The 26411-nt window shown below is 36.5% G+C and overlaps 2 protein-coding genes across 3 annotated transcripts in view; one reads left to right on the forward strand and one right to left on the reverse strand.

Moving 5' to 3' along the window:
- Positions 1 to 10613, forward strand: part of ACO1 (aconitase 1) — a 103905-nt gene extending 93292 nt beyond the window's left edge. For both annotated transcript variants that reach the window (XM_072612754.1, XM_072612743.1), the window contains 3 exons: positions 4644 to 4766; positions 6570 to 6755; positions 9602 to 10613. In XM_072612754.1, the coding sequence (XP_072468855.1) occupies positions 4644 to 4766; positions 6570 to 6755; positions 9602 to 9715 (423 nt within the window). In that variant the 3' untranslated portion in view covers positions 9716 to 10613. The remainder of the gene's footprint in view (positions 1 to 4643; positions 4767 to 6569; positions 6756 to 9601) is intronic.
- Positions 10614 to 24349: 13736 nt separating this feature from the next.
- RIGI (RNA sensor RIG-I) overlaps positions 24350 to 26411 on the reverse strand; it is an 80388-nt gene continuing 78326 nt past the window's right edge. Inside the window, exon 18 of the mRNA XM_072612731.1 lies at positions 24350 to 25282. Coding sequence (XP_072468832.1) covers positions 24986 to 25282 — 297 coding nt within the window. The 3' untranslated portion in view covers positions 24350 to 24985. The remainder of the gene's footprint in view (positions 25283 to 26411) is intronic.

The following is a 26411-nucleotide window of genomic DNA, read 5'->3' on the forward strand; positions in this document are numbered from 1 at the left end:
GGAGAGATCAAAATGAGATTTGGTTTTAACACAGTATCTCCATTTTATAGATGGTGAAAAAAAAAAAGAACTAAGAGAAAGATCACTCAGTAAGTTAATGATAGACTTGGGATTAGATCTTCCAGGTCAGAATTCATGTGTAATCAAATAACAGCTTATTTAGTGAAATAGGAGCTCAGTGAATAACTAGAATTAACTTGAAACTGTTCTTTTCTCTTTGGGGGGGAAGGTCACATGAGAGGAAATGAGGCTGTATTTATTGATAAACCATGTCCAGCAAGACCAAATATGGATTAGATTGCAGTCATAATCATTATTCTAATCAGCTGTGTGAAGCTAGGCAAGTCACTTAACCTCCTTTTTAGTTTCCTCACTTGCCAAATAGGGGTAATAAAATAACCTATCATCCAGAGTTGTTGTGATTAAGTTGAAAAAATATTTTTAAAGTACTTAGCATAGTGTCTAGCATATAGAAATACTAGCTATCGGTGTTATTATTATTATTAATCCATAATTTATACATGTCACAAGTGAAGATGATTCCTTAGCTTAAACCTCTTGTTTTGAAAGTTTAATAATATTAAATTAATTTGACCTAAAGGCAAACTGGCAATAGCATTTCATAGGTAATTCAGAGACATTCTAGCCTGACTGACAACTATATTACTTTACAAATATTTCATATATAGTTATTCAAATGAAATCTTCTATGGTGCACTTTAGTTAGATAGCATTTATATAGCACTTAAAGGTTCCAAAAGCACATTAAAAATATCTCATTTGATCCTCACAACAGTTCTAAGTGGTTGGTCCCATTGTTACCCCCATTTTACAAATGAGTAAACTGAGGCAGATAGCAATCAAATGATTTGTCCAGCATCACACAGCTAGTAAACAGACAAGCCTGGATTTGAATTCAGGTTTCCCTGACTCCAAGTCCAGCACTTTATCAATTACATGACCTCAGTGAGTAATTGGAGATGCATTAAAGCTGTACACAAATATAGCTGGTATCATCATTAGTCCTCTGGAGTTGTTTTTAGTCATTGTGATGACCAGAGTTCTCAAGTCATTCAGTTGATTGCCTTTACAATATTATTTATTTTTTATTGTATAAACTGGTGTCCTGGTTCTGCTAACTTTACCCCCCATCAACTCATACAAGTCATGCCAGATCTCTCTAGACATGTCCCTTTCATTATTTCTTATGGTACAGTAAAATTCTATTGTATTTGTTTACTATCATTTGTTCAGCCATTCCCAAATTGATAGAAACTTTTGTTCTCAGTTCGTTGTAATAACAAAAGTTGCTCATCTTTGATTTCTAGTGCCATTGTTTGTGATGAACAGAGTTACACAAAGTATCCCAGATATAGAGACATCAGTTATTTTATAAAACATTTATTAAGCATCTATCTACAGAGTTCTGTGTGTAGTCCAGTTGTGAGGGAATAACACCACCTGTTTCGATGAGGATTGTTCTGAGAATTAAGCAAAGGAGAAAGGTTATGGAAGTACTGCTATAAATATTTTTGTACGTGTGTGACCCTTTCCCATTTTTATGATGTCTTAGAGATACAGTCCTAGATGTGATATTGCTGGGTCAAAGGGTATGCACATTTTTGTAGCCCTTTGGGCATAGTTATGGAAATACTTTTAAAAATTTAAAAGCATTTAATGTGTGAGATACCATTGTTTGTAATAATGTGTATGTAATCTTAAGGTTCAAGGAGGACATAAAGACTTCTTTGAAAGTGTTAGGGAGATTGTTTTTCATTATTATTCCAAATAGACTTTGGAAAGATTTGGGCTTTATTTGATCATAGGATCATCTTTTTTGGCAGTCAAGAAATAATAATGTTTCTATAATGATGCATGCTCTCATTTTCTCTTTCCATCTGAAAACACAGCATCATACCTAGATTACTGTAATGCTGCATGAGGTCACCACAAACTATCAGTCTCCCAAAATACTCCCAAAATGTGAAAAAGCTTAGTTGATATCTTGGACAAACATCTTCATTTAATTCCTTTCTTATAAAGCATCGTCTCTCTCAAGGGATTTTATTTTGTGGTTTTCAAAGCGAGTAAGAATAATTCCTCCACACAAATCTTCTGCATTCCTATATATTAGCAACAAAGTCCAACAGCAAGAGATAGAAAGAGAAATCCCATTTAAAGCTAGGGTAGACAGTATAAAATACTTAGGAGTCTACCTGCCAAAACAAACCCAGGGATTATATGAACACAATTACAAGACACTTTTTGCACAAATAAAGTCAGATTTAAGTAAGTGGAAAAACATTAGTTGCTCATGGGTAGGCCGTGCTAATATAATAAAAATGACAATTCTACCCAAATTAATATACTTATTTAGTGCCATACCAATTAAACTATCAGACAATTACTTTCTAGAGCTGGATAAAATAGTATCAAAATTCATTTGGAAAAACAAAAGGTCCAGAATATCAAAGGGACTAATGAAAAGAAATGCTTGGGAAGGTGGCCTAGCGCTACCAGACCTCAAACTGTACTATAAAGCAGCAATTATCAAAACCACTTGGTATTGGCTAAGAAACAGAGAGGTAGACAAGTGGAATAGACTTGGCACTCAAGATGCAGTAGGCAAGGAATATAGCAACCTTCTGTTTGATAAACTCAAGGACCCCAGCTTCTGGGATAAGAACTCATTGTTTGAGAAAAATTGCTGGGAAAACTGGATAACAGTGTGGCGGAAATTAGGCATAAACCCATACCTGACACCGTACACAAGAATAAAGTCCAAATGGGTACATGATTTAGGTATAAAGATTGATACCATGAATAAACTGGAGAAGCAAGGAATAGTGTATTTATCAGATCTATGGAGAAGGGAAGAATTCTTTACTAAAGGAGAGATAGAAAGCATTATGAAATGCAAAATGGATAACTTTGATTACATTAAACTGAGAAGTTTTTGCACAACCAAACCCAATGCAACCAAAATCCGGAGGGATGTAGTAAATTGGGAAAGAATTTTTACAGCTAAGCTCGGGGATAAAGGCCTCATTTCTAGAATATATAGAGAACTGACCCAAATGTATAATCATACAAGTCATTCCCCAATTGATAAATGGTCAAAGGATATGAACAGGCAATTTTCAGAGGAAGAAATTAAAGCTATCTATAATCATATGAAAAAATGCTCTGAATCACTATTGATTAGAGAGATGCAAATCAAAACAACTCTGAGGTACCACATCACACCTATAAGATTGGCAAACATGACAGAACAAGAAAATGATAAATGCTGGAGAGGATGTGGGAGAGTGGGAACACTAATTCATTGTTGGTGGAGCTGTGAGCGCATCCAACCATTGTGGAGAGCAATTTGGAACTATGCCCAAAGGGCTACAAAAATGTGCATACCCTTTGACCCAGCAATATCGCTACTAGGACTATATCCCCAAGAGATCATAAAAATGGGAAAGGGTCCCACATGTACAAAAATATTTATAGCAGCACTCTTTGTAGTTGCCAAAAACTGGAAGTCAAGGGGATGTCCATCAATTGGGGAATGGCTGAATAAATTTTGGTATATGAATGTAATGGAGTACTATTGTGCCATAAGAAATGATGAACAAGAAGACTTCAGAGAGGCCTGGAAGGACTTATATGACCTGATGCTGAGTGAAAGGAGCAGAACCAGGAGAACTTTATGCACAGCAACGACCACAGTGTGTGAGAGTTTTTTCTGGTAGACTTAGATTTTTGTAATAACACAAGAACTTCTTACAAAAAAAAAAAAAATCCCAATGGTGGATCTCAAGGCAAAATGCCTTCCACACTCAGAGAGAGAAATATGGAAGTCACTCACATAATGTAGCAGATCATGTTTGTGTATGTGTATGTGTTTGTGTATCATGTTCTGATTTGTTATATGATTTCTTTCATTTATCTTAGTCTGACTACATAGCATGACTATAGTGAAAATATACTCAATAGGAAAGTATATGTAGAATCTATACAGAATTGTATGCAGTCGTGGGGAGGGAGGGGGGTAGTGGGGGGTAGATGGGGGGGGATAAAATCGCAATTGTATGGCAGTGATTGTTAAACATTAAAAAATAAAAAGAAAATAAAAAAATAAAAAAAATAAAAGAATAATTGCTTCATTGTTTAGTCACCATAGATTAAATCTGGCTCATCTGTGTAATATCAAAACGGAATACTTCATTTCTCCCAGAGAAATATATTTGAATCTTTTGTCTGTCCCTCTTACTTCTGAGTGTCATTTTTTTTCCTGCCCCTGGCCTTGATTATGTAGTTGATATATAAAACTAAAAGGAAAGATGCTTTTGATAATTTCAAAACATTTTTTGGCTACTTTATGTTTAGTTATATGTCCACAAAAGGTTTACTTGAGAATTTCTGCTAAACTCCCGTCGCATTTGGGTAGGTAGGTGACTCTGCCTTTTTACTCATCCATATATATATCTATGTCCATGTCCATATCCACACATATATAAATGCCTAAGATCTATCTGGTCATAGCAGCAGACCTCTTGTCTTTACCATTTTTGTAGGGGTTCCCTGAAAGTGAATGTACATACTTTCTTCCCTGAATAATTTTTTTTCAGAAACTTTTTCCCTTCCTCTTTCAGCTTGATGTATTTGATGCTGCTGATCGCTACCAGAAGGCAGGTATCCCTCTGATAGTACTAGCCGGAAAAGAGTATGGATCTGGGAGTTCCCGAGACTGGGCAGCCAAGGGCCCTTTTCTGCTGGTAAGTCATGCAGAGGAGAATGAGACAACTGTGTGGGTAGCAGCCCCCTTCAGTCAATCATGGCAGGAACGATCTTTTCTTATTCAAACATTGAAAGACTAAACTTCACAAAATTGGCAGATTGAGACAATCAAGTTTAAAAAGTAAAAGCCTGACATTTACTTTAATTGAAGAAGGGTAAGCATATCACTGCCCTATTGAAGAAGCTTTTCCAGTGATTTTAGGATAAAATATAAACTCCTCTTTTTGTCATTTAAAACCCTTTACAATCTGGCAGCTCTGACCCTGTGACACCGGGCAAGTGAAATGGCTTTACTCAGACTGTTTCCTCATCTGTAAAATAGGGATAATATAGCACCTACCCCAGGCCCTAGGCTGTTGTTGTGAACCTCAGGTGAGATAATAGAAATGAAGAACTTTGCAAACTTTAAGCGCTGTAAAAATGTTGTTCACTTTCATTATTTCCAAATTTATTCCATATTAATCCCTTTCTCATGTACTATAGCCAGACCAACCTTCTTACTGTGCTTTGTGTATAACATTCATCTCCTTCTATTCCTCTATGTCTCCATACCTAGAATGTCCTCCCTCATCAGCTCCATCTCTTGAAATACCTAGGTCCCCTCAAGGTTCAACTCAAGGACAATAAATTACATGAAGCCTTTCCTGATCCTCTTAGATTTTTTGACACTCCAACCCGCCATCCCACCTCTAGCCAAAATTATTTTTGTGTTTCTTGCGTGTGTAACATATGTGTATAATATATATAAACCCTATTCTAGATAGAGTCATTGCCCCCACCCCCTCAGTAACAATAAGCAACCTGGGGGCAGAAACACATTCAATTTTTGTTTTTATATCACCAGCACATAGAAAGTGCGTAACAAATAAATGCTTGTTGAATTTTAATAAATCTCATGGGCAGCATTTCCCCTGACCAAAATATAAGGAATTGCACAAACCACATTCCTTTCATGTACAGATGCCTAATAGGGAAAATAAAAAGGTGTTAAGTGCTTATCTTGCCACAGGATGAGTTTTCTGGCTGGTGAATTATCTTTAAGGGTGTAATTTTAAAATTACCTTTAATCCTAGTCTTTGTAAAATTCTGCTTATGAAAAGATTCTAATGGAATCTTGAAGCCTAGCCACAAAGCAGCTAATCTGTATTGGCTAATACATACTAACATGAGGAGACAAGAGGTATAACACATTATAAAATAGGTTCCATTAGTAAAATAGTTAAAAAGTGGAAATATAAACCCTCAGATAGCTAGAATATCTGCCTACTTAAAAAATCAAAATTTCCCCAGGGCTTTTGAATACTCAAATTTTTACTTTTGAGAAGTAATATGATGTAATGGCTTAAAAATAGATATTAGAAGTAAGAAGCCCTGGGTTTAAGTCCTATCTGACATATACATGGCACAATGGAAAAAATGTTAGGCCTGGAGTCAGGAAGACCTGAAGTTAAAAATGGTTTCAGACATTTACTTATAAAGAACAAAGGTAGAAAAGTTGTCATGAGGAGCAGCTAGGTGGCACAATGGATGGAGCACTGGCCCTGGAGTCAGGAGGACTTGAGTTCAAATGGAGCTTTAGACACTTAGTAACTATGTGATCCTGGGCAAGTTGCCTTCAAATTGCCTCCCCTGCAAAAAAATAAAATAATAAAAATGATGGTGTTTAAAAAAAAAAAGGAATCAATTAAAAGAAGCACTTAATTCATATAAGATGATTTCTGTGTCCTTGTGTATTTGATGGGGGGAAAATGAAATGTGAGACTTTTTTCCCTCCTCATCAGGGAATCAAAGCTGTCCTAGCTGAGAGTTATGAACGAATTCACCGGAGCAACCTTGTAGGCATGGGAGTCATCCCTCTGGAATATCTCCCTGGGGAGAATGCTGACATGCTTGGACTCACAGGGCAGGAGCGTTACACCATTATAATTCCAGAAAACCTCAAGCCACAAATGAATATCCAGATTCAGGTAAACTGAACTATCCTGATTCATGTTGAATTGTATAGTATGTTCTCCAGATTGTGCTCAATCTTCCTTTCAGGAGAAAGTCATAGCATCTCAATAGTCAGGGCTCAGAAACTAAAATGACATCAAGGATTTGGAGTAGACATAGATACAGTTACTGAAATCCATTTTTCTTCTTCTACCTATGTAACATTATAGGTTGAGCTGATACTTGTCGATTTTTTTTTGGTTTGTTTTTTTAAATTTTTATTTTTTTTATGTTATGGAATAAAACATTTCCATAATATAATTTTTAAAATGATGATTGCACATGAAACTGCAAATCTATTAGGTACAATTCACTGTTCTTTGTAAATATATAATAAAATTATCATGCAGATTTCTTTTTTCTTCCCTCTCTTTCCCCCTGCCCTATAGATGACTGCCATTAGAAACAAATGTGTACATATGTAAAACCATTCTTACATACTTCTGTTAGTTCTTTTTCTGGATGCAGATAGCATCTTCATATATCCTTAGAAGTTATTCTGAGTATTTACAATAGTCAAAATGACATTCACTCAAAGTTCTTATAACAACATTACTATTACTATATACAATGTTCTCTTGGCTTTCACATTTTGCTCTTCGTTATTTTATGCAAATCAATTTGTGTTTTTCTAAGCTTATCATTTCTTACAGCACAATAACATTCATCACAATCACATTCAACAACTTGTTCAGCCATTCCCCAATTGATGGGCATCCTCAAAGTTTCCAGTTCTTTGCCACCACAAATAGACCTGCTATAAACATTTTTAGAATATGTAGGTTCTTTCCTTTTTCCCTAGTCATCTTTGGAAATAAACTTACAGAGGTATTACTGGGTCAAACGGTATAGACAGTTTAATAATTCTTTGGGCATAATTCTAGATTGCTGTCCAAAATAGTTGGATCAATTCAATTCCACTAACCTTGAATTAGTGTCCCAATTTTTCCACATGTCCAAGATAGTTTTAATTTGTATTTCTCTCATCAATGATGATGTAGAGCATTTTTATATGACTATAAATTGTTTTGATTTCTTTATCTAAAAACTGCCTGTTCATATTCTTTGACCATTTATCAATTGACTCACCTTCTTATAGATTTTATAAAATTCTTCGCATATTTGAGATATGTGACCACCTATTGACTTTGTGATTTATTCCTGTAGCATACCTTGGATTTTGTGCTAAACTTCTGAATTGTTTTGGATTCCCCTCACACAAACTCATTTCACCCATTCCATTATTTACCGTTCCCACTATGGCTTTCTATCTCATCAGGCCGAGGGAATGTTTGTCATAGCCCTTATATTCTAAATTCACTTCTCAATACTACTTACCATGAAAACCCAACTGAAAGGGTTTTGAAGAAGATAGAAAAAAGAATGTTTATTTAGTTCTTTTGAGATCCATTATCAATTCTAATTAAGTCCGCTGCCTGATTTTTCTTTGGTTCTTTTTCTATGCCTTTTTTTTTTTTTTTGTGGCTGCTGTACATCATTTCTCAGGGAAGTTGATTTTAAAATTTTGGCAGGGTGCGTAGTGACTATTGGTTGAATACCTACTGCTGCTGATAATTAAACGCAAACTAAACTTTTCACAAAGAGAAATTTCATACTCTGTTCCATTAAAGTGTGCTTTTAAACAAATGAAAATTCCTGTTCATAGGAAAGCTTTCCTGTGAACAGCAGACATATTCTCTAGTTTCTTTCATTCCATTAGTCAGAGATTTTTTTTTTTTTGCTTTGAAGACATATAGAGTCCATTGTTGGTTTGCCTTATTTAAGGACTGTGAAATATTTGTGAAGAAATGTTTATGGCAACTCTTCTGAAAATGGCAATTTATGTCATGCAGAGAAGCTCCTAATTGAGAGTTGGCTGAGTCTTTATCCATGATTTTCTTAACAACCATTGCCCTGAATAATCAGTCCTTGAGATTTTTCTTTCTGTTGTTTTTACTCAGATTCAGAGAAAGGGAGTTTAAATTTAATCAGATTCATAGTGCCCACTCCCACTGAGGCAAAGCCAAGGACTCTTTATGTGGGAATATAGAGGCATCTACTCTGTCTAAGCCTCTGGATAGCTGGTGGAACCTCTACCAATGTTATCAGAGAAATAAGCTTTATCTTTAGCCTTTCCTCCATATGACTGCCAAATGGATATTCTTAAAGCATAGGTCTGACCAGTAGACCATGAGCTTCTTTAGAGCAGGGGTTATCTTTCTTTGTATCCGCAGCACCTTGCACAGAGCCTAATACTCAGTAATCACTTAATAAAGGCTTTTGGACTATCTCATTCCTCTGCTCAAGAACCATCAGTTGATCCTCATTGTCACTGTTTGACATTTAAGCCCTTTCGCAATTCAGTCAACTCCAGTCTATCTTTCTAGGCTGATTATACTTTACTTCCTCTCATGTTCTGCTCCAGAAAACTGTCCTGCTTGCTGCTTCTTATGCATAACATTCTACCTCACCATCTCTGGCATGTTCTTCTTCCTCACCTTTGCCCCCTGGAACCTGTGAACCTCCTAGTTGCTCAGCTTCTCCTTGCTCCCATCAATAGCTATGTGTTTATTTTATATTTAACTAGTTTTTTACTTATGTGTATACATATTGTAACCACTTAGTAGAATGAGTTCCTTGAGGTTAGGGACTTTTCTCACTTTTATCCCTATCCTTTACATAGTGTCTGGCATACCATAGGTGCTTAATAAATGCATGTTAATTTTATTTTTCATTTTGATGCTTAATAAATAAATAAATGTTTGTTTGTTTTTTCATTTTGACTTCTTTGAATGACTCTTTTCTTCTTTGATTCTTGTAGCTGGATACAGGAAAGACTTTCCAGGCCATCATGAGGCTTGACACAGATGTAGAGCTCACTTATTTCCACAATGGGGGAATCCTGAACTACATGATTCGTAAGATGGTGAAGTAGGCCTGTGTGCCCATCAAGACTCATCTCCTACAATCAAGACAAAAACATGCCATAATCACTGGCCCTAGATGCATATAAATCCTAACATGAATATTGCCTTCTGATGGAGCATACTTTTTTGGAGTTTGTGGCACTGTTAGAGTGAGTGTGCATTGAGGTGGGTTATTTTTCCTGTTTTTTTTCTCATTTCTCATTGCACAAAATCTGATTCATTTAATTTTTTTTCTTTTTTCAGAGCTGATGGGTAGAATAAGTGTGAGTTAGTGTTCTTAGTGCCAGGAAACAAAATTGAGCTCCCTTGGAGCCATTATTTTTGTGTGTTTGATTTTTATTCTTATTCTCTTTGTTAAAAAGGACACACACACACACACACACACACGAATCTCTCTACTTCTTGGTGTATCTTCTTCTATTGTTCCTACCTGGAACTGGATTTTTCTTCATTGAGATATTTGATTTTTAGATGGCATCCTTCTTTCCAGTATGTTTTATCAGCATTATTAAACCGTCTGTAAACAAAAGAAAAATTTCTACCCCCATAATCCCAATAATTATTTTGATTCTTCTCTCCTTCTTCCCCAGCTCTTCTACCCTTAGCCTTCCACATATTCTCAAAATCAGAGGATTAGAATTCTAGCCTCTTCTAACCCTGAAATGATTTGATTCTGTAGCTTTTTACAGAATAATCACACACCACACACACACACACACACACACACACTCTGAACTTTTCCTATCTCTTCCCAACAGCTCTGTTTTGCATTTTGTAAGAATGAGCATTGGCGTATGTGGGAGTGGATGTGGATGTGTTTATGAGGTGGGGGAATGTTGAAAGAGTGGTTGGGATGGAAAGAAAACATTTCTAACTTGAATAAAATTAAATCTGTTAAATAAAAAAGTCTTATTGACTTTGGAAGTAAATTTTCCTGTGCGTTGCTGCATCCTTGGAGCAAACTAGGGTGAAAGTGAGTCACTGTCTCTCAACATTCTGAACCCTGGTTGACCTTCAAGATTCTTTTCTTGTAAGAAGAGATGAAATTTTCTTTTATTTCTGTATCCATATTGCCACTGTACAGAGACAGAGATATCAAAGAAAAAATAGACAGGTACTATAAGAAGTAGAAGGGACTTTAGCCTGTTTCATTTTACAGATTAGGACAACAAACACAAGAAGCAAAGTGTGTCCCAAAGTCACACAGTAAGTAGTGGAACCTCAGACCCATGCCTTCATGTTGTTTGGTTCCAAGTTCACTGTTCAGCCACCTTTTTTCTCAGTTTGCTTTGGTGCTTAAGTGGACTTTTTTCCAGTTTACTTTGGTTCCTAAGTGTCCAGGAAACCTATAGCAGAGCTTCCATCCTATGAAATTTATCCATTCACTTTAAGCTTGGGAATGGACCTATTTGGGACAATACTTTTCATATGGTAATTGTAATGGAGCATTAACCTCAAATTCACCATTCTCCTGTTTAATTAAATTTTGTCTCAGATCACCAGAAATGATATGCATACATACTACTTGGTAGTTTGCATTTAAATTTGTCTACTGTAACCAATTTTTTAAAAATTTTTTTTAGGGCCTCTTGAGTATATGACAGATTTTCTCCATGCCTTCAGTCTACTGACTGTATAAAATGAGTATTTCAATATTTATTTCTGTAGACTATTGCAAAGATAGAACTGGAAGGAATCTTAGAATGTTATAATATTTCAACCCTCTCATTTTATAAAGTGGGACCAGAGAGATTTATTACTTACCCAAGAATACATAGCAAAATTTTAGCAGCACTGGTACTAGGTTTCAGGTCTTCTGACTTGAGACCCAGTAATTTTTCCACTATGTCCTGATGCAGACACAAGAATGAGTGAGATGGTATTTCATCTTTCTTTCCTCAGAGAAACTCTGAGAGCTTTAAAGAAAAAAAGATCTGACATGTTTATAAATATTCATAGGGCTGGTAGTTAGCCAGGTTGATTTCCTGCAAGGGGTTCTTTGACACACCTCAGAGAGGTATTCAAACCGTAGGCTATCAAGAATGGAAGTCCATTGATCCTGATACCTCCCTACAAGTCCAAAGGTAATGGAAAGAATTTATCTAAAGTATAATCAAGTAAGTAATAGTATCCTAGTACAGTGCTTTTGTCTAGAGGGAGAAGTAGAAAGAACTTTTTTAAAAAAAGATCAATGTTCTTTTATTTTTTTCTTACTCTAGCAAACTAGCCCATTCAGCAGTGGTTTAGCTACTATTATATTATCTCTGAGAGCAATCAGCCCCTATTATGTGACAAACACTGGATGAAATAGTCTCTGCCCTTAAGGAAATTAACTTAATAATTATAAATAATAATAAACAACTTAGGGAACCCAGTGTGCACATGTAAATAAAAGATTGTTAACTAGATTTTACTGAGCCAGTCTCTAACCTGAGAATGACAAAACAGCAGACCAGAGACAAAGTACCAGTAATCAGGTAGCCATTTAATTAATTAGTTTCATTATAAGGAACAGATTTACAAATCGAGAATTCTTCTGATCAGACTTCCATCTTGGTGAAGTCCAATCAGAGATTATATACATAAATCACAAGTGGGAAGGGAATGGGGAAGGTGGACTACAAACAATCCTTCCCAGGGCCAGAGTGGTTTCCTACTGACAAACTCACAAATGGAAAACAGTACAACAATTCTTGCTCAAGTCTTTGGGGGTTGTATCTTAGTGGGTCACAGGACCAGAGTTCTGTGATGGGAACAGGTTCTACAGTCTTTGATTTGCTTTACTTAAAATATGCAGGCAGAAGGATGCAAGTGATTATGAGCATTGTCAAAGTTTGATCAGTTTGAGCTGCATTTTGTGTCTGTCTCACAAGTTGGAAAAGGCCATTCTGAAAAATTTTATCTGTTAGTATATTCATTACACATCATATCTATTATTAGAAAAATCAGAATTCCATCCAGAAGATAAACCAGGCAAATTGGAGGAGGGGTGAAACAAGTCTGGGAGGATCAGGGAAGGCCTTGTGTGGAAGGTGTTAACTTGAGCAAAGATTTGAAGAAAACAGGGTTCTAGGAAGTGAAAGTAGGGAGGATGAAGGTGAGTATTTTGGCTTTAGAGAAGAGACACTACCAAGGCCCAAAGATAGTGTCCTGTGAAGAACAGAGAGAAGACTAGTTTGGCTAGATGGAGAGCAGTATATAATAAAGTCGTAAAGGAATGTTGAGGCCAAATTGTGAGATCCTTAAAAACTAAGAGAGAAGCTTATATCTGATCACAAAGGGAAGAGGCCATTGGGGTTTATTGAATGGGGACTTCCTGGAGGGGAGTAACATCATAGAACCTGATGTTTAGGAAAACCATTTTGTCATTTTCCTAAACTTCAGGTGGGGGAAAGATAAGGGGTTCTGTTTTGGATATACTGAATTTGAGATGCATAAAGCCCATCCAATTTGAGATGTCTAATATGCATCTTGAGCTCAGAAGAGACTGGGACTAGATCTATTGATTTGGGGTTCATTTGTTTATAATTAAATCGGTGGGAACTACTGTCACCCATCTTTTGAATTCCAACTCAAATGAAACCTCTTCCTTGGAGCCTTCCCTGATTTCTTCCCTTCCTCCACTGCCCAAGGTGGTAATGACCTTTCACCCTTGACCTCACAGAACTTTGTTTTACATTTCATTAATTCATTCATCATGCAATATTGTGTATGTCTAGGGCAGCTAGGTGATACAGTGGATAGAATGCTGAGCCTGAAGTCAGGAATACATCTGAGTTCAAATCTGGCCTCAAATACTTACTGACTGTGTGACCCTGGACAAGGCACTGTAGCGCCAAGGTAATATTCATGGTGCCAACAGTGATAGTTCTGAATCACAAAATATAACAGACTCTCCACATGGAAGACAGAAACAAAACATTTATTCAAGTATCAGAAAAGCCAAATCGCAACATCAGAAAACCAAATCCATCCATCAGCAAAGAAACCTATACACAATAACAATGCAGGGGGCACTACTATCCCCAAGCTTTCCCCTGTTAGACTTCCCACAAACCAGTTCTCTTAAACAAATCACAGACTCCCTTAAACAAAATCACAAATAAGCTCTCCCACTCATGCTAGTTGCTGCCTGCTCTCTCTTTCCCAGCTCTGGTTCCTCTGACATTTCCTGCTTCACCTGTTCAAGAAGCTCCTCCCACCACAGGCTCATGTGACTCAGACTTCCATGTGACCCAAGTAGGTCACATGGGCTTATTCATGAATAGAAAAGATCTTCTCATTTAAAAGTCCCTTAACTGTGCTTGCCTCTGTTTCCTCTCTGTAAAAAATGAGTTGGAGAAGGAAATGGCAAACCACTTCAGTAGCTTTGCTAAGAAAACCTCAGATGGGGTTATGAAGAATTGGACATGACTGAACACAACAGTTATCTGCCTAATCTATCAGACTGTGAGCTCTACGAGTAAAAGAATGATCTAATTTAAACTTGTATTTTCCCCAGCAATTAGCACAATGCTATGTTTTGCCATTAAAAGGGGGTTTGTTGATTGAAAGAATGCATGAAAGACAGGGAATTCTAAGGAAGAAAAGTGGAACTAAATAAATAAGTGTGATTTGGAGTTTTGCTGTGCAAAACTGTGTAAGTGTTTTTTGAACACTTTTTTTTTTTTTTTGCTGGAATATACTAAGGCTTAGTAACTAATTCCTCATGTAAGGGTATGTTGTTCCAAAGTACCTCCCTATCCCTCGTGATGCAATTGCTAAGGGAACACAGAATTCTCACAGATTATTTCTGAACTTAAGCAATTGTAGTGACATGTACCAGTTGGCAACTGCTGGAAAGACTAACGTGAGTATAAATTAGAAAGCATTAGCTTCCCTTATGGCATTATTACTAAGAAATCAGGTGGAGTTAGGTTGTCACCAAAGTTCAGACTTGTACACAGGGTACACATGAAAAAGCCTGCTTAAACAGGTACTTTCTTCAAGTTGTTACCTCAGTTTCACCACATATAATAACCAAAGATTAAGGTCAAATTTCACTTCCTCTCTAGAGATCATTCAAGGACTTTAATTTTGTAGATGGGAGCATATTTGTAGGTGGGAAATATACTTTATAGAACATCTTTGAGAATTGTGTCTAACCTGTTGATAAGCCTATCACAACTTGTTCAGTTGTGTCCAACCCTTCCTGACCCTATATAGGGTTTTCTTGACAAAGATACTGGAAGGTCTGCCATTTCCACCTCCAGTGGATAAAAACAAACAGGTTAAGTGACTTGCCCAGAGTTACACAGCTAATGAGTGTGGGAGGCAGATTTGGACTCAGGTCTTCCTGGCTCTAGGCCCAGTGCCCTATCCATTGAACCATTTAGCTTCCTCCTGCCTATGCCAACTAGGCAAAGACCTAAGAACAGACATCCCCATTGCCGACCACCTCACCTCCATAAACTTTTAAGTCAATGACTGCTGCTGGCAGCTGATCAGGCTATGTGCTACCTGAGATTCCTACCATAGTAAGCTGGGGTCACTAGTAAGCTTCTTTTCAGGAGCATAGTACCTAATATTTTTCCAAGACATTTTTTTCTACTTCCTGTTACATGCAAGTAGGATAAATATGGATCTTTAATTGAAAGGAAAAAAGAAACAAGCATTTATTAAGTACCTACTCTGTGTCAACTACTATGTTAGGCACTTTATAAATATTTAATTTTCATAACAACCCTGAGAAATAAGTGCTATTATTTATGTCCATTTTACAGTTGAGGAAATTGAGCGGTTAAGAGACTTACCCAGGATCACAGACTGTCAGGCTAGAATCGAACCCAAGGCCCAGGGTTCTATGAATTGATAAACATTTTTAAGCACCTACTATATGCCAGTGTAATGGGATGTAAGATCTTCTCCTCCCATTAATAGGCCCACATGGAGTCCTGGTGCAGAGTCAATTCGGCTCTGGGTCACAGGGATTCCCACACCTTTCAGATTAAGTGCTGGTTTCCAAGCTTCTTGGCACTCAGCCAAACAAGTGCTGAACCTTTGGAAACAGTATATACTGTATTGCTTGGAGGGAAAGGTATGAGCAGAAAGAGGAGCAGAAAGAGAAGCAGGCCTAGGGAAGAACTTCTCTAGGGGAACTTGCCATCAGGGAGGCTTAACAGAAAGAATGCTTACCTTACTAAGTCTTGCCTTCTGGTATCCTAACAGCAATGTTCCAAATACATATTTTGGTTTTGTCTTGGAGGAGAAGAGTTTATTATATTTTGTGAACCAACTATGGAGATATGCATATATATTCATAGCTGCTGCTATGGATATCGCATTGGTGTTACAGTCAGGCACTGTGTAGGTGCTGAGAATGCAGAAAGAGGCAAAAGACAGTCCCTGTGTTCAAGGAGATTACAATTAAATGGGGGAGACAACATGCAAACAAATATATAGAAAGCCTCCTATATAGGAGATAATAGGAAGGCACTAGAATTAAGAAGAGTTGGGAAAGCCTTCCTGTAAAAGGTGGGATTTTAGTTGTGACTCAAAGAAAACTGGAGAAGTCAGAAGACAGTGTACAGGAGGGAGAATATCCCAGGTATGGGGCGCAGCAAGAGAAAATATCCAGAGCTAAGAGATGGAATGGCTTATTGATGGAGTAACGGAAGGGCACCATCATTGGATCAAAGAATATATGGCAGGGAAAGTGAGGTGTAAGAAGACTAAAAAGGTTGAAAAAGACTAGGATACAAAGAACTCTGAATACCAGACCATTTTGTATGTGATCCTAGTGGTGATAGGGAGCCCCTGGAGTTTATCAGGTAGGGGAATGACATGGTTGAACCTGTGCTTTAGGAAAATCACTTTGGTGACTAAATGGAAGATAGATTGGAATGGGGAGAGACTTAAGACAGGGAAACCCAGGCCATTGGAGTAGTCCATGCACCTCCTTGGCTAGCTCAAAATTGGCTAATGTGTTTTTTCCCTATAGAGTGGATGCATATTTTAGCTGTGAAGATAGGTTTAAATATCTCTGTGAAGACCCTTGGGTCAGTCTATATTTGCTTCAGGGTCTTTTTGAATGACTTCTCAGGAAGTCTGTGTTCCTTTTCTTGAAATAAATTTAATGTATTTCCTTGGCTATCTGAGAAGACTTGTTGGTCCTGTTTTCCTTTCAGAAAGCCTAGTCTCCTGATTTCTTTTAATATATATATATATATATATATTATTTCTTCAATTAGATACAAAGTTTTCATGTCAGTATAGAGGCAGACATTTATTAAGCACCTATTACATGCATTTTTGGTTTTGTATCCTCTACTTAGTAGAATGCCTGACATATAGTAAGTGATAGGGTGGTGGGACCAGGACCTCAGGTCCCTGTGAGAAAATTTCTTTCTTTGTTACAGGTATATACAGAATTTACCCTGTAATTCCTCAGATAAAAACTACCTCAGGGGTGCCTGACTCAAGGACTTTTTCCTAGCGCCTGATCCCCAAGGACCATGCTCTGGCAATCCTTCTATCTTGTCCTTCAACAAAGCTCTTGACTTCCTGAGTTTTCTCATTTAAAAAAATAATACATTTTAATTAAAGGGGCCATATCTTGACTCACTTCTTAAAGAGGCCTATTCCCTGAATGGGCATTAGTTCACTCAAAGCAAAAACCTGAAAATGTCTTAGCCTAAAAAGGCCAGGGTCTCCCATTGCCTCCTGGGCCATCTCCAGTAGTCCTGATGAATATCTGGCCACTGGATGGTTCTGGAGGAGAAAGTGAGGGTGGTGACCTTGCACAGCCCTCCCTCACCCAAATCAAAGTCAACTGAAGTCATGTCATCATTTCCCTGATGTCATGGTTCTCTTCGAAAACGAAGAACAAACACAACAATTACATGCAAGACATTGCTTGGCCCTGATAGCAAGAGATGATAGCATCTATCCACAAAAAGCTTACATTCTATGTAAGGACAGGGTTTCTTAACCTTTTTTTGGTCATTGTCCTGGTCGTACCTATGAAAAATATTTTTAAATGCATAAATTAAATACATAGGATTATAAAAGCAATCAGTGTATTGAAATAAACTTATCAAAAAAAAAATTGTGGCCCCCAAAGTTAAAAAATCCCCGAACTAGGAGGAATATTCACAGGTAAGTAAAATACCAGGCAGGCTGGGAAGAATATTCACGGGTAAGTAAAATACAAGGCAGGCTGGGAGGCAACGAGGGGCAAAGGAGAGAACTAAAATTTTGTATTTCACCACATAATTGTCACTACCATGTAATCATTCCACCCTGTTTTTTTCAGTCCAAAACTTGATTTATAACCTTGCATCATGTAATCCTTGCATGGCATAGTTCTGTTTTGTCATAAAAGGTAAAGAGAGCAGCAGTATATTCACCAATGGCATATGGATATGCATTTATCTCTTGCACATTGCCAGCATGAAGCCTAGAATTCTCAGTGCACATGCATTGTCAATATATTACCAAAAGCAATTTGCATGGTTTGTTTAGAGCTCTGTAGTACTAACTGCATTGTCACTCAACCCAATGAAGAGCCTTAGGCAGGCAAACAGTTGAAATGAGTAAGTCATATGATATGGAAGATAAGACTTGTATCTTCCCAGTTTTGACATATATTCATGAATAGTCTGTGCTTCCTAATCTTGTGACAAAGACAGTTTAGCAATAAATGATTTTTAAATAATATCAGCACAATTTTTTAAAGCTTCACATAATGGTTACACCTCACTTTTCTGCAAAAAAATTGGCATTAAAATCTGCAAATATTATGTGGTGAAATATGATATTCAAGGAATTCTCAAGAAAGGAGAGGACACATTATCTAGACCAATCCAGGAGACAGCACCTTTAATGAGCTCAGAAGATAAGAATTCTGAAGGGCAGAGAGGAAAAGAATTTGTAGTCCAGACAGGGAAGCCCTGCATAAATGATAAATTGAGAGAGATGACAACATGGCCAGGTGGCTCAATGGGCAGAGTAATAGATCTGAAATCAGGAAGACCTGAGTTCAAATAGTCTGGCTTCTGATCTCTTGGGTATAAGTTACCTACCTTCTGTCTCCCTCAGTTTCTTTGTCTGTAAAATGGAGGTAATAATAACACCTTCCATTCTTATGTCTGTTCTTACAGACAGTTTTATTACAATATAGTCTGCGTAAAGGGGGAATAATAGGAAATCAGGATGGAAAAGCAAGTTGAAGCCAGTTTGGATCCCAAGTGGAATTTCTTAGCAACTGTAGTTTGTGTTCAATTAAGTAGGCTAAGGTTTTGTTAATATCAATTTAATAACATATTTTTTGCCATTCTCTAGGATAGCAAAGGACTGATCTTTGCTCTAAAAAAGCAATAAAGTGGGCAGGGCATCATTCAACTCCTATAGAAATAATTCTTTAATTATATATAAGGTGTTCATCAGGACACAGAATAGGTGGCCAGGTATCTTGTTCTCTCTCAAGAAGTGAATCATATAGGCAGGTTCCCCAAAGGTGCTGTGGGACTGTCAAAATACCATAAGGTATCACGTAACATTTTTTCCCCCTCTTACAAGAGAAAAGGAAAACAGCTTTAAACCAACCACCTCTGGAAAACTGCCTCCTGGCCTAGGGTCAACTATCATATTTATAGAATCATTAGATTTAGAGCTAAAAGAGAGCTTAGAGATAGTTTAGTCTTATGCCTTCATTTGAAAAATGAGAAAATGGGCTCAGAGCCCACAGCAAATTATTTGTGACCAAGATTAGAACCAAACTTCATGCTTAAAAAAAGTAAACTCTTCCTTATTAGAAAACCCAAATTTTGATATGGTGGATGATCTTTGAAGCAATATGATAATGTTAAAATTTTAATAAGGAAGCTATTTACAAAGTCCTTTTCCTCGGTGGAGTATTTCATCTGATCCATTGAGTCTAATTCCCTCCTGGAAACCATATCTTGAAATGTCTCCATATGGGAAATGCCAACTTTGCTGGTCTACAAAATAACTTCATCTAGACCAATTCCCTTCATTTTAAAGAAGAAAAAACAGGCCTAGAGAGGTGAAGAATCCTGGCCACAGTGGCCCAGCTAGTTAGTGACCAAGCTTCCCAAAGGATAATCTATCCTATTTTTAAAGAACTGGATTAGGTAAGTTACTGGGGGAAATCGTGGAATCTTCTAATGTTTAATAACTTTCACTGTTGAAAAAATTTCTAAATTTCCTATATTGTGGCTGTCTTTCCTCACCATTCTGTCCTTGGGGGAAATAAGTAGCAGCCGCCTACTACACTCTAATTTGAGTAGATCACATGCATAAAAATAATTAAGTGGTTCTTCAGTTTTTAAAAAAAAATTTAGGATAAACCATCCCATTTCAATTTGTAATAGAAAATAAGTTCAAAAGTAAGTGAATTTGATTGGAAGTCCAATGTGTGATTTCTTTAGACCAGGGGTTCATTAATTTACTGAGGCCAGTCAGATGGAATTATAAAAGACTGCAACAGATCTTCATCAATCAATGCTTCCATACTTAGCAGTAATCAAAATACATTAGAGCTTGTCTTTTAAAATAATAATAATGATGGCTAGTCTTCAGCATTTTAAGGTTTGAAAAGCACTTTACATATATTATCTTCTTTGATACTCACTAAAACCTAAACATCAGGCGCTATTATTATCCCTGTTTTTCAGGTGCAGAAACAGGTGAGTAGAAGGTAAGTGGGTAAAAGTGCTGGCTTTGTAGGAAGAAAACCCTGACATCAAATTCTGCCTCAGACCATTTAACCTTACAGCTTCAGTTTCCCCATCTGTATGGTGGGAATAATAATAGCATCTACCTCACAGGGTTGGTGAGAGGATCAAGTGAGATAACATGTGTACTATTTGCAAAGCACTACATAAATGCTATATATTATTAAATGATTTGTCCACGTGATGTGATTTGAATGAGAACAGAAGCCTGGGAGATGAGGGTACAAAGTTTTCTTCTTGTAGTAGAAAGATGGGATAGTATAGGGGGAAATCATCTTAGGGATAAGGATAGCTTCTTAAAAATTTTTATATCTTTTTCCAAATTACATGTAAACATTTTAGTATTCTTTTTGTTAAAATTTGAGTTGTAAATTCTATCCCTTTTTCTTTTCTCTTCTTCCTTGAGAAGAAAAACATTTGATATAAATTATACACGTACAGTCATGCAAAGCAATTTCCATATTAGCCATGTTGCAAAAGAAAATACAGACAAAAAAATCCCTAGGAAAAATAAAGTATCTGCATTCTTTCAATCTGCATTCAGATTCCAGTAGTTCTTTCTCTGGAGGTATTTAGCATTTTGCATGACTCCTAAATTGTCTTGGATCATTGTGTTGCTGAGAATAGCTAAGTCATTCACATTTGATCATTGTACAATATTGCTGTTACTGTGTACAGTGCTTTCCTGGTTCTCTTTACACCAGTTCATTTAAGTCTTTCCAGGTATTCTGAAACCATACTGTTCATCATTTCTTTTTTTTAAATTTATTTAGTATTTTATTTTCTCCCAATTACATGTAAAACATTTTTTTAACATTCATTTTTAAAACTTTGATTTCCAAATCCTCTCCCTCCCTCCCTCTCTTCCTCCCCATTTCCCTCTTTCAGAAGGCAAGCAATTTGATACATGTGTAGTCATGTAAAACATATTTCCATATTGGTCATGCCAGGTAAGAAAATATAGACAGGAAAAAGAACTCACAAAAAATAAGGAAAGTTAAAAATGTATGTTTCAATCTGTATTCAGACATCATCAGCTCTTTCTCTGGAGATGGATAGCATTTTTCATCTTCAGTCCTTCAGAGTTGTCTTGGGTCATTGTATTCCTGAGAATGGCTAAATCATTCACAGATGATCATCTTAAAATATTGTTGTTACTTTGTACACAATAGATTTCACTTTGCATCAGCTCATCTGAGTCTTTTCAAGTTTTTCTGAGAGCATCTTGCTCATCATTTCTTATAGCACAATAGTATTCTATCAACACATACAATATTTGTGTACGTATAGGTCCTTTTCCTTTTTGTTTTTCATCTCTTTTGGGATACAGACCTAGTAGTGGTATTGTTAGGTCAAAGCCCTTTAGGTGTAGTTCCAAATTGCTCTAAAGAATGGTTGAATGAGTTCACAACTCCACCAACAGTGCATTCATGTCTTTTTTCCCACATGCCCTCCAACACTTGTCATTCACCTTTGCTGTCTTACTAGTCAATCTAATAGGTACAAGGTTGTATTTCAGAATTGTTTTAATTTGCTTTTCTCTAATCAATAGTGAGTTAAGAGAATTTTTTCATATGGCTATAGATAGCTTTATCTGAAAACTGTTCATATCTTTTGATCATTTATCAATTAGGAAATGGCTCTTATTTTTACAAATTTGACTCACTTCTCATTTGAGAAATGAGGTCTTTATCAGAGCAACTTGCTTCAACTGTTTTTCACAGACAGCATTGTTAACTATATTTCATGATTTTCTTGCATCACTCTCATTTCTCTTCCCAGTTTTTCCTCTTCCTGTCTTATTTGATTTTCAAAATTCTTTCTGAGCTCTTCCATGGTCTAAGACCAATTCATATTTTTCTTGGAGACTTTGGATGTAGTAGCTTTGACTTTATTTTCTGAGTGTGTGTTTTGTCACCAGAGTAATTTTCTATGGTCAGAATTTTTTCTGCTGTTTGCTCATTTTCCCAACCTATTTCTTTACTTTTAACTCTGTGTTAAAGTGGCTCTCAGCTTCCTGGATGGAGGCCACATTGTCATAAGCTTCAGGGGATTTAGGTAGCTATTTTCAGAGGTACTTCTAGAGACCTATAAGTTTTCAGTTCTTCCCAGGTGGTATGATCTAAAGAGAAGTGCATTTATTACTACTCTCCTGGCCTGTGCTCTGATCTATGAGTGACCACAAGCACTCTTTTCTGCCCTGGAACTGTGAGAAAGGTCCTTGCTCCTTTGCGAGCACAAGCTCTGTTGTGCTAGTGCTCATGCTTGTGGGTCTGTGACCCAGATTTAAGTGTAGGCAAAGCAACCAAGTTCTGCCCCCAGTAACAGCAAAGAGACTCATGTAATCTCCTTCTGATCAGTTGTTCAATTCTCTTACTGTCTGTGGGCTCAAAGCTCCAGAAGCAGTTGTTTGCTGATTCAGTAACTCCCAAGGCCTACTCCTGGTTTGCTGGGGCTGAGTCTATGCTGGTGCAGCCCACACTGGACTATGCTCCACTCTCACCCAGGTATGATGACCTTTCCTGCCAACCTTCTAAGTTGTCTTTGGCAGTAAAATTATTTCACGTCATCCTTTTACGGGTTCTGCCACTCCAAGAATTGTCTTATGGCCTTATTTAAAGGTATTTGGAAGGGTCTAGGGGAGAGCTCAGGTGAGGCACCAACTTTTCTCCACCATCTTGGTTCTGCTCCCTGCTCATCCCTTCTTATAGTACAATAATAATCCTTTATTTGTTCAGCCATTCTCCAATGGATAGGGTTTCCCTCAATTTCTAATTTTTTCCATCACAAAAAGAGCTGCTACAAAATTTTGTGTGTATGCATATATACATATATGTGTATATATGTATATATACATATATTATATGTGTATATATGTATATATACATATATATGTGTACATACATACATACAAATATATATGTAAATATATATCCCTGTCCATTTTTTTAAAAATCGCTTTGGAATACAGACTTAGTGGTATTGTTGATGGGCCAAAGGATATACAGTTTTATAATCCTTTCAGCACAATTCCAAATTGCTCTCTAGAATGGCTGGATCAGTTCAGAAATCCACCAGTGGTACTTATTATCCCCTCCAACATTTGTCATTTTCTTTTTCTTTCATATGAGCTAATTTGGTAAATGTGAGGTGGTACCTCAGAGTTGTTTTAATTTGCATTTTGAAGATGATAATTATTTAGAAATAGTTCAAATATACTTTATGAACTGGTAAGCCAGAAAATATCTTAGTGTTATTGTGAAAATAATTTTGACCTTGCAGACCCTTTGAAAGTGTCTGAGGGATTAATGGTTTAGAATAGAGTGCTTGAGTATTTTCAAATTCTCATTTAAACTAGCAAACCCAAATGTTTACCCTAATATTGCTGATCTCAAAAGTTTTCCTTTAATTTAAAGCTCTTTTCTTGATTAGTAGTCAGTGAATGCATGAGCCTTGTATGTAAGAGGTAATGTCATGTAAGAGAAAGGGCACTGGAATTCAGGAAGATGGGATCAAATCTGGCATCTAACACTTACTAGCTATGTGGCCTTATACATAAAAATTAACTGCTCCATGCCTCAGTTTCCCTATCTGTAAAATGAGAAGGTTGGACCTGATAGCCTTTAAGATTCCTTTCAGCTCCGAATAGATGATTCTATGTGAAAAGCACATCATGGTGCAGTGGCTCCAGAGTCAAGAATGACCATAGTTTGAATTCTGCCTGGAATATTTGCTTAGCTTTTCAACCACAGGTGAGTCTCTTCCACTTCCGAGGATCAAATGAAATCATGTGTATAAAGTAGTTCATAAACCTTAAAACACTTATATTTAATCACAACTATTCTTTTTGGATTCAGTTTTCAGAAGAGACAGATTAGGATAAACAAACCAAACACACACTATGAATTAATATGCCTCTACCCTATATTTATTAAGAATTGAATGGTCCAGCCATCATAGAAAGCAATTTCAAATTATGACTAAAAAATTACTTAAATATATACCCTTTGACAACTCTGATATAATTAGCAGGCCTATATATATATCCCAAAGAGATCAAAGAGAAAAGAAAAGGATCCACAGTTATGAAAAAATTTACAGCAAGTTCTCGATTAATGCAAATAATGAATCTCTTAAAGTGGTTGCATATATTGAATCAAAGTTACGATTGTGTGGAGTGGGTTCCAATGGAAATTTGCAGTACAAATATGAATAATGGAACCACTTTGCTGGATCCATTATTTTCACTTCTCAGGACCTGACACTGTTTTTGAGATGGCAAATTAGAAAAGGAAAATTGGAGTGAGATGGAGGGGGGAGGTACATATCAGTTGAGGAATGACTGTACAAATTATAGTACTCTGAGAAATTACTATCTGTACTTACCAAAGCAACTTTTTTAATGAAAGTGGTACAAAGAACTTTTGAAGAATTGAGAACTAGAACATGTTAGGCACTTTCAAGACCATCCATAGATTAACTATTCTCTGAATGGAATCAACAACAATATTTATGTTGGCTAGGGAGAAAGAGAACCTGTCCTCAATTTGACATTTCTCTAGCATCAAATGGGATCATAATAAAATTACAGTATTTCCATTTGGAGTACAGAGTCTGAAGCCCAGTTGCAACATCTTCCACGACAAAACTATCAATTTTTATGACAGGAACATCAAATGTCTTATATCTTGCAAATATACCCCAGTCATGATGGCAGCTACGTTCTGCACAGAATATTTTTCCTGTCTTCTCCAAAAGCCCAAAGCACTTCGGTTTGGGGTGTGGCTCAGTCACAAATGATTCCTTAAATGCATCCCCAATCACAACGTGATGAGTGTCCTAAAGAAGAAAGAACAGAATAATGCACATCAAAGGAAAATGCTAAAATAGGAACATGGTCTATAAAGAAACTTGTTGGAACAGGAACAAGCAGTAAATCTAGAAAAGACTGTATGTGGAGTTAGAGGACCTTCATTCAACTCCCAGCCTAGCTGCTTGCTACCTGTGGGTGAGTGAGTGAACCTTTTGGGGTCTCAGTTTCCTCAACTGAAAATCAAAGGGGTTGCTCTACATATCCTCTAAGGTCCCTTCTAGTTCTTATTCCATCATCCTATCTAAATGTCCTCAAACAGATAATTCCACCTACAAAGACTGGAGCTAAAATTTGAAGAGGAGGTATGAGAGTTATTTGGAAGACAGATGGCCTTCATTAATTTAGGATTAAAATTCTCAAATTCTTAGCTATGTGGCCTGCATTCACCTAATGCCACATAAGCCTCTATAATTATCCAAGAGAATAATAATAATAATCTAATAATAATAATAGTTAAAAAGAATAATAATCTAAGAGAAATGGCTATAAATTAATGTATATCTGAGTATACACCATCCTATAGAGATTCACACAGAAATGAAATAAAAAGAAATGCTAGATTTTCTAAAAAGTGACAAAACTATACAAAAATAGTTGTACAGTCATGAGAATTCAATAAAAGAACTGATCCATTTATTAAAATTTTAGTTCTAAATTAAACTGTTATCTCTTTTACCTGGTAAGAATCTATTGTGCAGACACAAAGGCCAATATGATTTAGAATTTAGAAAGAAGGGAATAGTACTTATAAATGAAAACACTTGAATATTCTCAAATTCTCATAAGTACCGTCATTATTTACAGAAATGCTGCTGATCTCAAAAGAGTTTCTTGGTTTTCATCAGTATGTTATCTAGGTCCAACTACACATTCGATTATTTTAAAGCTGAGGAAACTGAGGTCTAAAGAAGTAGTTTGTCAGTGTTAAATAAGTTACTCAGCTTAATTTTTTTTTTTTTTGCTCCTTTTATCGAAAAGTAATTAGAATGATTTTGAATTCCAATTGGCTAAAGAGTAAGCTAAGCATTGGATGCAGAAGGAAACCTTATTCAAAGCACAAATGATACAGTGCTTAAAATACTTCAACAATTCAGA

Source organism: Notamacropus eugenii, chromosome 1, assembly GCF_028372415.1.
Source record: "Notamacropus eugenii isolate mMacEug1 chromosome 1, mMacEug1.pri_v2, whole genome shotgun sequence".
Classification (NCBI taxonomy): domain Eukaryota; kingdom Metazoa; phylum Chordata; class Mammalia; order Diprotodontia; family Macropodidae; genus Notamacropus; species Notamacropus eugenii.